Raw genomic sequence first — 12,624 nt, forward strand, 5'->3', positions numbered from 1 at the left:
TTATTTACCTCTTAAACTTTATCTATTGTTATTTTATATTTTTGTATATTAGTTTGTTTGTTTTGTTTTTGCCAAGGATAATCATCTTTAATCTAAAACCCATGCAGCACCATGGAAAGCTGGTGGTATGTTATTGTATACTAGAATCACGGAAAGGGATTTAGTCCTTATGGTGTTTTAGCGCACATTTCTAGATATGCAAGGCTGAATAAAGGCAAGATAAAAACGACATAACGTAATAATAATATAAATTATACCGGCCCAATTTTACTTGCAGAAAACATAGCTGTTTTCCACTTCATGACTCGTCGCCACGGATAAATGCATAAATACATCATGTCAGACTTCTATTATAAATGTGACTTCCCAGGTGCATAAAGAGCACAGCTGAATGTGCGCAGTGTGAGGTCCAGTCATGTGTGTTTGCCACATATTCCCAATTACACTCGTGCCAGAAAGTGATGGTGTCCATAATGGCATTTATCCATCTCATGCCTGAGGACTTGTTTTGCTAATGAGAATTGATATATAATGTAATTGCATTCACACACCCTAAAGTGACGAGGCTTGGGAAATGATTGTATGCGGTATATTTTGTTTTTATCTCCCAATACATTCGCTTTGGAACTTAACACAAATTGAGTTATAAATTAGCTATCTATTTTATATTCTTTTTTTTTGGCTATGCTTTTTTTGTCGTAGGTATCGACATGGGCACAAAGTGCTTTTTTCAAATCAAAATCAATTTCCAGAGCTGCACGTCCGACCTTTTAATATATGGCTAAATCTCTTTATGTGATGAAGAAGCCTACGCCGTATTGTAAGCAATACCATACATTTTATCTGAAAAGTATTTCAGGCTCCATTAGCAACGAACAAAGACATGTTATACCAGTGATAAATTCAGAAAGGTGAATAATTTCTCTGAAACCCACAAAACACTTCTTGGAGATGAATGGCAGAAAAACAGTGAGAAAATTACGTAAATGAATCAATGAAATGCCAGCTGAAAAGAACACAGGCCTAGATATACAATTGTTGCAATGATGTAGAAAAAAATTGGATTCTTGAGCTAAAGTGAAACGAATAAATGTTTCAGTGGTTACATATCGTGTAAGTAGAAAAGCTTTGCACGCAGCTGTGAGCAAGTCTCTTACGGTGAATCTGATTGTAAAAGAGATGGGGAACGTTAAAAACTAAATTATACCTTAAAAAATATTAGATTCTGAGTCTTATTGCCCCATTATTTTTCCTCTGTGGCTTAAGGACAGGTGAATGAGGATAGTGCCAGTCCATTTTTTTTTTTATCACATGTGGTTTGATTATATTCCTGTTGGCAACTCTCACGAAAAATAATTAATTTAGATTTTGATCACCTAGGATTTTCTGGAAGAAAAAAATTTAATAAAAACCTACCAGATAAATTTGATGTTCCTTAATTGATGGTTATCTATTTTGCATCTTCTATGTTCCAATTGATATTAGTTTTTACAACTTAAGTTGTCAAGTACATTTTGACATATCTACTAGCTTTTAAATACAGATTTAGCAAGCTGCTCAACCTGTGATCACAGCGATTTTAATACAGGATCATATTTTCATGAAATATGTATTCAAATGAAATGACTTAGAGACCTCACAGCGATATTAAACAAAAGTATAGGTAATTAAAGCAACACTCAGTGTACCATAATAATTGGTTATGGTGCCAGTAGTTCCCTGCCCATCCAACTTTTTCTGAACATTTTGATTTCTCACCTGGAATCCACCAGATGCCTCCACTATCAATGCCAAAGAGTCAGATGTTCTGAAACAGGAACTTCTGTTAACTCTCCTGAGCTGTAATACAGGGCTTAGCTATTTGGATAAGACCAATCAGATGATGGTTGGAGTATTCTTTTAATTCTTAATTAGTTTTCACTCCTTACACCAAAATATTTTCATTTTCTCTTAAATGCATGGCTGAGTCCCTTACTGATCTATCTATCTATCTATCTATCTATCTATCTATCTATCTATCTATCTATCTATCTATCTATCTATCTATCTATCTATCTAACTATCTATATATCTATATATCTATCTATCTAACTATCTATATATCTATATATCTATCTTTCCACTACATTCTGCTCCATTTTTTACTTTTTCACAGATTGGCTCCCCTTGTTTCCTTTTTATGTGCATTTGGTGTTCCCTGCTGACACATTGTCAACTAAACTTAGATTGATAACCTGTTTTGTCAGTAATGAATTTTATATTGCTCTATAGGGCTTTTTTTATTATCACTGCTGTGATTAAGCAGGGTAAAAACATTTTTAAAAAAAAATGTGCAGTTGTCAATATTTTGGAACTATACTGATTCCAGTTTACATATCCATATACTATGCATTATATTTACCCTATATATCATATTCTGTCGTAAATGTTATTTTTTTTTTACTTTTTATAAAACTATCAACCACCTTAAAGCTGGACAGTAGCTTTGAATCCCAATCAGACCACCTCACCAGTAAATGTCCCTAGGCAAGACACTTAACGATATATAACTGGCTACCTCGAAAGTCTCATAGTGTCTAAGCTTGTTTGAGCAGGGCCTTCTTTACCTTTCCAATATAGCCCCTTTCTACAACTGTAAAGTGCTGTGGAATGTGTTGGTGCTATATAAATTCTATTAATAATGTCTAGTAGTATCGCTAAACCAGTTTATATTGCCAGTCCTGATATATCTGTTCATTTTCATTCAATCAATCATAGTTCACAGTGTTAAATAGTGCGTCAGATCAGAGGTTAAATGCAACTGCCCCAGTCAGTCTACATACAGCTGCAGTGTGATGAGACACCAGATTGCTGAGGATGAGAGAGTCAGATCAGATTATACAAATTTAACAAGTTACACTAAGGACTGTCATTCCCTATATAGGATACAGTCTAAGAACCAGAGACTGGAGACCTGCTGAGGTCATTCTGCCAGTAGAATGCTGACTGCAGAAGGGATCAGAGCAAAGTGTCAATAATAAGGAAGAAGTAAGCATTTACTGACTTGCTACAAGATGGGCCCACTTGCACCAGACTGAGCTCAACTCTGCCTGTAGACAAGATGCATTGACTCTATCTGTGACTGTAATGTTAACTGTTAGCCTGAGGGACTGAAAAGATCTTAAGATGAAGGCTAAGGACCCCAAGAAGAGATGGATGGATGTATCAAGGGAAAACTACAGACAACTTGTGGTAGGCGTCACAGAAGCAGAAAATTTATAGTAATCAGAAGTGATTAGTTAGAAATAGAAAAAAAAAAAACTAACTAAAGGAAGTGTAAAAAAAAAATTACAATATTATTTGTGGAACATAACAGATGTTCTACAATAAGGTGACCAGCAGAATCCACTCCCAGAGGAAAACAGAGTGTGTAGAGGACTCTTCTCAAACAAGGTTAGGTTCTAGAGCAGGGGTAGGCAACCTACGGCACTAGTGCCATGCACGGCACTCGTGGTGTCTTTGTACGGCACTCAAGGCTGCTGGAGCCAAACGCACTCTGGCCTATCAGGAGTCCCAGTAAAACTTCAGATATTTGCTAATACGAAGAGGTGGTGAAGGACAATCCTCAATTTATACATTGCAGCACATAGAGTAACTGATCTCAGATCACTTCCTCCCAGCACTTGTGAATGGGAATCCACACTTTAGAAGAGCAGCTATCGCAGCTCCTGTCCTTGACCTGTACCTGGCCAGCCTGGTCCCCACTGGAACCCAGGGAACCCACCCACACTGCTAGATATACACAGAAATGCAGAATAACCCTCCCCTCATACAAATAATATGAACAAAAACACAATAATAGGTCGCGCTGGATACAAATTTCCTGGATTTCCTTTGAGGCTATTAGAGGGAACCTCATACCCATAGGTTGCAGCTTTCGATTTGTTCACAGTCCTATTAGATCACTCAGCGCTGATCCAATACCTATCTTTTGTCTAAATAATATGAACAGCCCACAAACAAACATACACACAATCCGCACAAATGCAACACCACTAACAATACACATACATGCACACAACCCCACATGCAGCCTCTCACATGCAATACCCCAAACAGCCCCCACACACTACCAAACACACAATGTGACATATCCATCCACACACAATTCCACAAGCAGCCCTCATACACAGCCCACATTTATATGTATCATACACGATACCACAAACTACTTCTGAACATATACAATATAATAGCTCATATACGCACAAAATATACGATACAAAGCAATTACAGTAAAAATAAAACAAGCAGAATACGGCAGCATACACACCTTAATTTAAAAAAAATAGGATCGGCACTCTACGGGACATCACAATCCTATATCGGCACAGTGCTGCTAAAAGGTTGCCTACCCCTGTTCTAGAGGATCACAACACTGGCTCACCCCTTTTAAATCCCCTCCATCTAACATCCCAATTCTCAGGACGCTGAAGGTGAGAGATATGCAGTATAGTGCTTGGGGGGAAGTCCTGTGTCAATGTGTGTTGGCACACAATGACACCACTGATTTGCAAATACTGTATTCTTGTAACTATACATCTATCTCCTCACTCACAAAGCTCACAAAAGGTATATGCATTCCAATGCCCAACAAAGTACTTGTGCCTGTTGCATGTGCCTGTTGAGGAAGTGCACCCTTTAACATGCTCCTCCACATCGTTCTGAGAAAACACATCAGTAGTGGTGTATATTCACAAGTTTGTGAACAGAGGTATCAGAATGCTGATTGTGACAGTGATGCAACTACTACTAGCTTAGGCAAAAGTTTCATTAGTTTACAATAAATGGAACAGCTTTCAACAGCTGAACTACATAGTCTATTAATCTCCGCTTGAAGATGCTCAATACTTTTACTGAGAAAAATGAGAAACTTAGATTTATTTGCTTCCTAATTCAAGCAGTGTAGGGAGCTGCAAATGTGGGGGTGGGGAGACAGGCAATAAACCTGCAAGGGGCCTGGGCCCATATTGCAAATATATATATATATATGTGCACACAGCCACAGGGAGGGAGATCAAAGATCTCCCTTTCTGTTCCATTGCATACATTCACAGAGGTAGACGGAGCCTGGGAGACTCTCTATCTGCTTCTCCACCAGGTCCTTCCTCTCTCAAGACCCAGCTGATAGAATGTTGCAGCGGGTTACCATGGCAATGCTCTGATGCTGCACTCTGCCAGGGCTCGTGAAAAGAGTCTAGGCCAGAGTCAGGGATGGTAAATAACATTACAAAAATATTATTATAACATTATTACATAATATTACATAAAGCAAATAAATAAATAAATAAACTGCTCCTCTTGACCCCTACCCCTGCACAACAGAGCCCTTATCTCAGCCAATATATACACATACTGCATACACTACACACTCTGAATACACTACTATATACACATACTGCATCCACTATACAAACACACTGCATACACTACACACATTGCATCCATTATATAGACACACTACATACACTACACACACATACACAATGCATCCATTATATAGACACACTACATACACTACACACACATGCACGATGCATTCTTTATCTACACACACTGCATCCACTATACACATAGACTGCATGCACTATACACATACACACACTGCATTCATTAAACAAACGGCATTCACTATACACACACACACATAAACTGCATCCACAATGCTCACACACTCACACACACACACACACATCCCCTACACACACTAAATTCCCTATACACATACATTAAATTCCCTAAACACACAAATTACATCCTCTACAAACACATACTACTTCACCAACCGCAGCTCTATGTGCATGCGAGGTGGTTGTGGAATGAGTGAAAGGCCCTGTAGGGAGACTCACAGCCAGCCCTATGGGCAGACTCAATGCATGCACCAGGAGTCCAGGCCTTGAGCTGTGCTAGGGACCCCAAAATGTCTGTGGATTTGTTGTAAATGCATAAACTTTAAAGTTGTGTATCATTTTTTATTTCAATTGTTATTTATCTATTTTTGCATCTTTTAAACACACTTTTTATGAAATACAATGCAAATAGGGGTCAGTTCCAGCTTGATATATACTTGACACATTGACTATCCACAGAAGAAAATAAATAGTAGTATGTCTTTAAACCTACCTTGTACTTGGGTCTGATAAACTATGAAGTAATCCAGTGTGCCACAGCTCTCAAATTCTTCTCCCATGCATTTCTGAGCACACAGCTGTTCATCCTCACGCTCATGAAGTGTGAAATAAGCTGTGGGGAAGGCACAGTAACAGACTGTTCCTGCAAGCACTGCCAGTGGATACTCCTGTGGGAAGAAAGTTAGAACACAGGCTTAGTCTGTGACTTTGTCATGTGGCAATCAGGCACTGTTACTTTATATCTAGTGTGATCTGTTATATTCCATTAGCAGACAAGTCTGGCTAGACTTACACAGCTTGGCAGACACCGCAACACAGCTGCAAGGGGGGAATATTTAATCCTATACAAGGTATAAATATTGTAGGTACTATAACACGTATAGGGTTATTTACTAATGTCTGAATTTCAAAATTAAGACCAGAATAACCAAACTGAAACCATAGTCAACTTTCCGATTCGGCTATCTTGACCTTAAATTTAAAATTCACTTTAAATTTCCACTTTAGTTGCTTTTAGAATTTTACATGAATAACTTAAAGGACCACTTACTGCACCAATACTACTTCATCTCAATATTGTATTCAGGGTGCATTGACCCTGTAGTTTTAACCCTGCAATGTAAACAATTGCAGTTTTGTAGAATGTGTTAAAAACACAAATAATCAGTATACATGCTGCAAGCTGATTTTGTATTCAGGGCCGGCGCGTCCATAAGGCGGCACAGGCGGCCGCCTTAGGGCGCACCGGCCCGGGGGCGCAAATGTCGGGGTGACCGGCAGGAGGGAAGCGCACAGCTCCCCTCTCCTGCCGGTCACTTCTTGTAGCGTGGCCGAGCGGCAGCAGCATCCCCACAGACCAGCCTTCCTTCCTGCCGCGGACTGTGTGGAGGGGGCGGGGATATGAACACGTCATATCCCTGCTCCCTCTGTAGCACACAGCGCGCCCAGCATGGGCAGTGCTACCGCAGGGAACACCGGCCACCTTCATGTCAGCATGTGAGGACTTCCTCCCAAGAAGACTGCTAGGAGGGGGGCTGGGCAGGCCTAGCTCCAACTCCCAACTACCTGAGCCAGCACTCCCCAGGTAAGCCACCCTCCTGTCTATGGCTAGAAAAGTGTCTTTTTTGATTAGCATGTGTGTGTGTGTATGTCTGTCTGTTAGTGTGTCTTTGTGTGTGTGTGTGTGTGTGTGTATGTCTGGCAGTGTGCCTGTATGTCTGTCAGTGTGTCTGTGTGTGTTTCTGTCTGTCAGTGTGTCTGTGTGTGTATATATCTGTCTGTCAGTGTGTCTGTGTGTGTTTCTGTCTGTCGGTGTCTTGTGTGTTTCTGTCTGTCAGTGTCCGTGTGTGTATGTCTGTCAGTGTGTCTGTGTGTGTATATATCTGTCTGTCAGTGTGTCTGTGTGTGTTTCTGTCTGTCAGTGCCCGTGTGTGTATGTCTGTCAGTGTGTCTGTGTGTGTATATATCTGTCTGTCAGTGTGTCGGTGTGTGTTTGTCTGTCAGTGTCTGTGTTTGTATGTCTGTCAGTGTGTCTGTGTGTGTATATATCTGTCTGTCAGTGTGTCTGTGTGTATCTACATGTCTGTCAGTGTGTCTGTGTATGTCTGTCTGTTACTGTGTCTTTGTGTGTGTATGTCTGTCAGTGTGTCTGTTTGTGTATTTGTATGTCTATCATTGTGTATGTGTGTATCTGTATGTCTGTCAGTGTGTCTGTATGTCAGTGTGTGTTTATCTGTATGTCTGTCAGTGTTTGTGTGTATCTGTATATGTATGTCTGTCTATCTGAATGTGTATCAGTTTGTGTATATGTGTATCTGCATATGTGTCAGTGTGTGTATCTTCGTGTATGTGTATCACAGTGTGTGCGTGTGTGGCAGTGTATGTGTATATGTGCATACATCTCAACATTCAAACACCAACACTACACACAAATAACCACCTGCATGCAAACTTCAACACTACATACAAACACACCCCTGCATTCAAATGTCAACACTACATACAAACACACGTCTGTATCAGACACCAAAATTATATATAAACACACACCTGCATTCAAAAACCCAACACTACACGCAAACACTACATACAAACTCACCCCTACATTCACACAAACATACTCTATACAAACACATGCTTACAGTCAAACACACAAATACTGCAACGTGCTCAATACAATCCTGCAAGCATGGGGAATCGGTAGAGCCCCAGCTTTCAAAGCATTGTTGAAGTTGCACGACAGATGGGGATCTATCTTTTAGCCATCCTGTGTTCATACACAGACCGTCAAACAGTCTGTATGTCTCTGTATGACGATCTGTGTATGTATTCAAAAGGAATAAAGCAGGCAACACTCTAATAGTAATAATGGTATATTTATTGATAGGTGAACCACCCCAAAGAAAGTGCAATGTTTTGGCTCAGCAGAGCATTATTGCATGATTAAGGCTCTGCTGAGCTGAAATGTCACACTTTCTATGGGGTGGTTCACCTATCAATAAATATACCATCCTTACTATTGGAGTATTGCCTGCGTTTATTCCTTTTGAAGACTTTACCGGTGGATCCAGCGATGTCTGCCTGGCACGGAGCATCTATCACTGTGGATGGCCGGAGCATTTACACGGAATCAGTGTGCCGGGTTCTTTGTTTGTCTGTGTATGTATGTCTTTGTATGCCTTGTCTGTATGTCTCTTTATGACTGTCTGCGTATGTATGTCTCTGTATCACTGTGTATGTATTTCTCTATATGCCAATCTCTATGTTTCTTTATGTCTGTGTTTTTGTGTGTGCCTGTGTCTGTATGCATGTATGTCTGTGTTTGTACGACAATGTACCTGTATGTGTAAATTGTATGACTGTGTTTGTTTGATTGTGGGCCTTTTATGACTGTGTGTCTGTATATCTTTGTGACTGTGTGCCTGAATAATTATGTCTGTGTGCTTGTATGGTTGTGTGTCTGTATGTTTGTGTATTTGTGCATGTATGTATTTTTGCCTGTATCTATGTCTATGTCTATATGGGAGAAAAAGAGGGGAAGAAATGGGCTGAGGGGTTGTATGAGACACACTAAAGGGGGGTGTAAGGCACAAAGGGACCAGAGGGGTAAGAGAGTGGATATGCAACACTAATGGGGGTAAAATTCAAAAGGGGGGCTACGAGACACAGAGGTGAAGATGCATTGGGGTTTTTTGGGGGGGGGGGCGTCAAAATGCATCTTCGCCTGTGTAGTCAAAAATCCTAGCACCGGCCCTGTTTGTATTCTATAGAAATGTGCATTTGTTTAGCATGCAAAAATTTGTTTAGTGTTTCTAAGTGCATAGTAACAGTACATACAGATTCAACTCTTGAGGATCTTATGAAGCAAGGGTTGTCAAACTCTGCAGTATTCCTCTGGAATAAAGTGTTGTGCAGCAGCAAATTTGGTATGCATTATGAAATGACTAAATTACAATATGCAACAGTCGCTTTCCAAATTTCAAACCATCATCTTTTGCGGCCCCGGCCCACACGGCAAACCGCCGGGGCCGCCCTCCAAGGGGTCCATCGGGTGGCCCATGCTGTCAGGGCCACCCGATGGATATGGATTGTCAGGGGGCCAGGTCAGCGCTGGGCGCTTTAACAGCGCGACTGGGCCCCCTGTGATGACATCACACAGAGCTGGGAGGAAGTGACTGCACGTCACTTCTCCCAGCTATTACTGAGAGCCCGTACGGGAGGAAGAAAAGGGAGTCAGAGTGGGATCTGAGCCACCACTGGAGCCCAGGGAAAGTCACCCTTCTGCACCTAAAAGGTAGGAAACAGGAGGGTGACTTAAACATTTTGTGTGTGTGTTTGTATGCATGTATGTGTTCTTGTCTGTCTGTATTTATGTATGTGTGTGTGTGTCTGTATGTGTATATGTGTCTGTCTGTGTGTGTGTGTGTGTGTGTGTGTGTGTCTGCCTGTATATATGTGTGCTTTCTTGTATGTATGTCTTTGTATGTATGTGTGTCTGTCTGTGTGTCTGTATGTGTCTGTCTGTATGTGTGTTTCTGTATGTGTGCCTGTCTGTGTGTGTGTGTGTCTGTATGTGTGTGTGTGCCTGTATGTATGTGTGTGTGCTTGCCTGTTTGTATGTATGTGTGTCCTGTGTGTGTGTGTGTATATGTATGTGTCTGTCTGTATGTGTGTGTGTCTGTCTGTATGTGTGTGTGTGTCTGTCTGTCTGTCTGTGTCTGTCTGTGTGTATGTGTGCCTGTCTGTTTGTATGTATGTATGTGTCTTTATATGCATGTGTATATTGTGTGTGTGTGTGTGTGTGTGTCTTTGTGCCTGTATGTGTGTGTGTGTGTGTGTGTCTGTCTGTATGTGTGCCTGTCTGTTTGTATGTATGTGGGTGTGCCTGTTTGTGTCTGTGTGTGTGTCGGTTTGTATGTATGTGTCTGTGTGTGTGTCTGTCTGTCTGTATGTATATATGTGTGCCTGTCTGTTTGTATGTATGTGTGTGTGTCTGTGTGTATGTGTCTGTATCTGTCTGTGTGTGTGTCTCTATGTATGTATGTGTGTCTGTGTCTGTCAGGGGAGGGAGTGGGGGAAAAAAAGCAGTTTCGCACCGGGGCACCATGGATTCTGTGTACGCCACTGTGTCCAATGTAACATATATGCCCAGGTTGGAGTCAGAAGGGGGAAATTAATTGACAACAATCATTTCCAATTGGTCCAAATGATTTATTTATTTTTATTCACAGATTAATGAATCAGCAAATTAAAATTTTTGAGAATAACGAGTAGCACAAATAACAAAACATAGCTGTTTATTGCAATTCAATGTCTCTACATTCTGTCATGCTGAGCAAATTCAGCTGAAAAAAAGTAGGTATTGAAAACATCGCCATAAAACAAAAGAATGAACACTGCAAAAAGGAACAACGCACAAAAAATCAGTATTCTTTTACTTGCATAAAAGACAAGAATTTTATTTTACACAAAATTGTTCCTTAAAATGAAATTGTATATGTAGGGCAATATCACATTTTGCAGTCTACAAACATGTTTTGTATGCACAATACACTCACATTTACAGACTCCTATTCTTGGCATGTAACATACATCAAATATAATGTTCAATACTAGAAAACAAATGGAGAGAAAAAAACAAGGTGAAAGAACTCCAAAGGTGAATTCCCCTTGTCCTGCTCTCCTGCTGGCTAGTGTTTAAGGTGCTCAGCTATACACCTGCTTGTTCAAAGTTCCCAGTGAACCGGTATTGCAGGTAATTGAAGAACGCAGGACACTTCTCGGATAATCTCCACTATGGATTCTCAGATACGCCACTTTGTGTAGTTGATCCGTACCCAGAAGAATTGTGCAAAGTAAAATATCTGTCCTTTATGCAAGTAATTGCCACGATTGTTTGTGTTTTTGTCCTTTGCGTAAGGTTCATTCTTTTGTTTTACGGTATCTTTCCTTTTAAGGAATAGAGTACCGGTACACTGTTTTATTGTATTTCTGCAGCACTGAGTATATAAACGCTTTTGGTATTTGCTCGCTTTATTGGGTTTTCTATTAAAACCATCACCATCATATGGTAAATTTTGCTGTTTGAGTGACTCAGAACCAGCACCTTTTTTTTTAGTTTCAGAAGAGTTCAGTGTCATTACAGCACCTTGCATTATGGCTGCATTTTAAATACACTGCTAGGATTAGTGTCATAATAGGCTAAACATTAAACATCTCCTAATCCTGCTGTATATGAATGTCAAGAGTAAGAAGTTGGGTGCTAGAGGCCTTTCTCATCGTGAAAATCGGAAAAAAAAAATCTGGAATGAACATTTACAATACATTATCTTCCACTAATCAAAGTGTGAGACCCTCAGTTTTATTCGCAGATGATACAAGGGGGACACTAGCTTGGATATACAAACATAGGCAAATAGGCAAGTGATCTAAATGACAAAGAAGCAAAAGCAGAGTCACTGAGCCCCTGTGTAGGCTTATCTGTCTTCTTTTATATCTGTTTGTTCAATGATGTCAAGCTATAAGCTCCAGATGAAAAACAGGCCTAATATATCAAAGCAGTTCCAGGAAAATAATGTGCTTTGAAGCTGCACAAGTTGTTTGTGAATTTGTCACCTACAGAAAGGTTACTAAAAGCCCTCAGATTGCTTCTTCCTGAAAACTCATTTGGATTTGGAAGTGCAGAGTTATGAGGGAAAATATCAGAATCTGACAGGCAATTTAACACAGAGAGCTGGAGCAGCGCAGGGTTAACCAAGGGGTTTAGTGAAGAGATTTTTATTTACACCTCTACAAGCTAACAACTCTAGGCAACAGCCATGATGTGTACATCCAACTCTCAACTTTCAAAGAAAAGTTCAACTATGAAAAGCAGTACGGCTGAAATAAAGGTGCAACAAAAGGAGAGAAACAAATTGAGTCCTTGCTTTAGGAGTGAATGGAGCTGGTTTAAACA

The 12,624-nt window shown here is 40.3% G+C and overlaps 1 protein-coding gene across 4 annotated transcripts in view; it reads right to left on the reverse strand.

The window, feature by feature from the left end:
- The window catches only part of WSCD2 (WSC domain containing 2), a 326,034-nt gene that overhangs the window by 64,455 nt on the left and 248,955 nt on the right, over positions 1-12,624 (reverse strand). For all 4 annotated transcript variants that reach the window (XM_063454212.1, XM_063454209.1, XM_063454210.1 and 1 more), the window contains one exon: positions 6,163-6,337. In XM_063454212.1, the coding sequence (XP_063310282.1) occupies positions 6,163-6,337 (175 nt within the window). The remainder of the gene's footprint in view (positions 1-6,162; positions 6,338-12,624) is intronic.

This window comes from Pelobates fuscus, chromosome 5, assembly GCF_036172605.1.
Source record: "Pelobates fuscus isolate aPelFus1 chromosome 5, aPelFus1.pri, whole genome shotgun sequence".
NCBI lineage: Eukaryota > Metazoa > Chordata > Amphibia > Anura > Pelobatidae > Pelobates > Pelobates fuscus.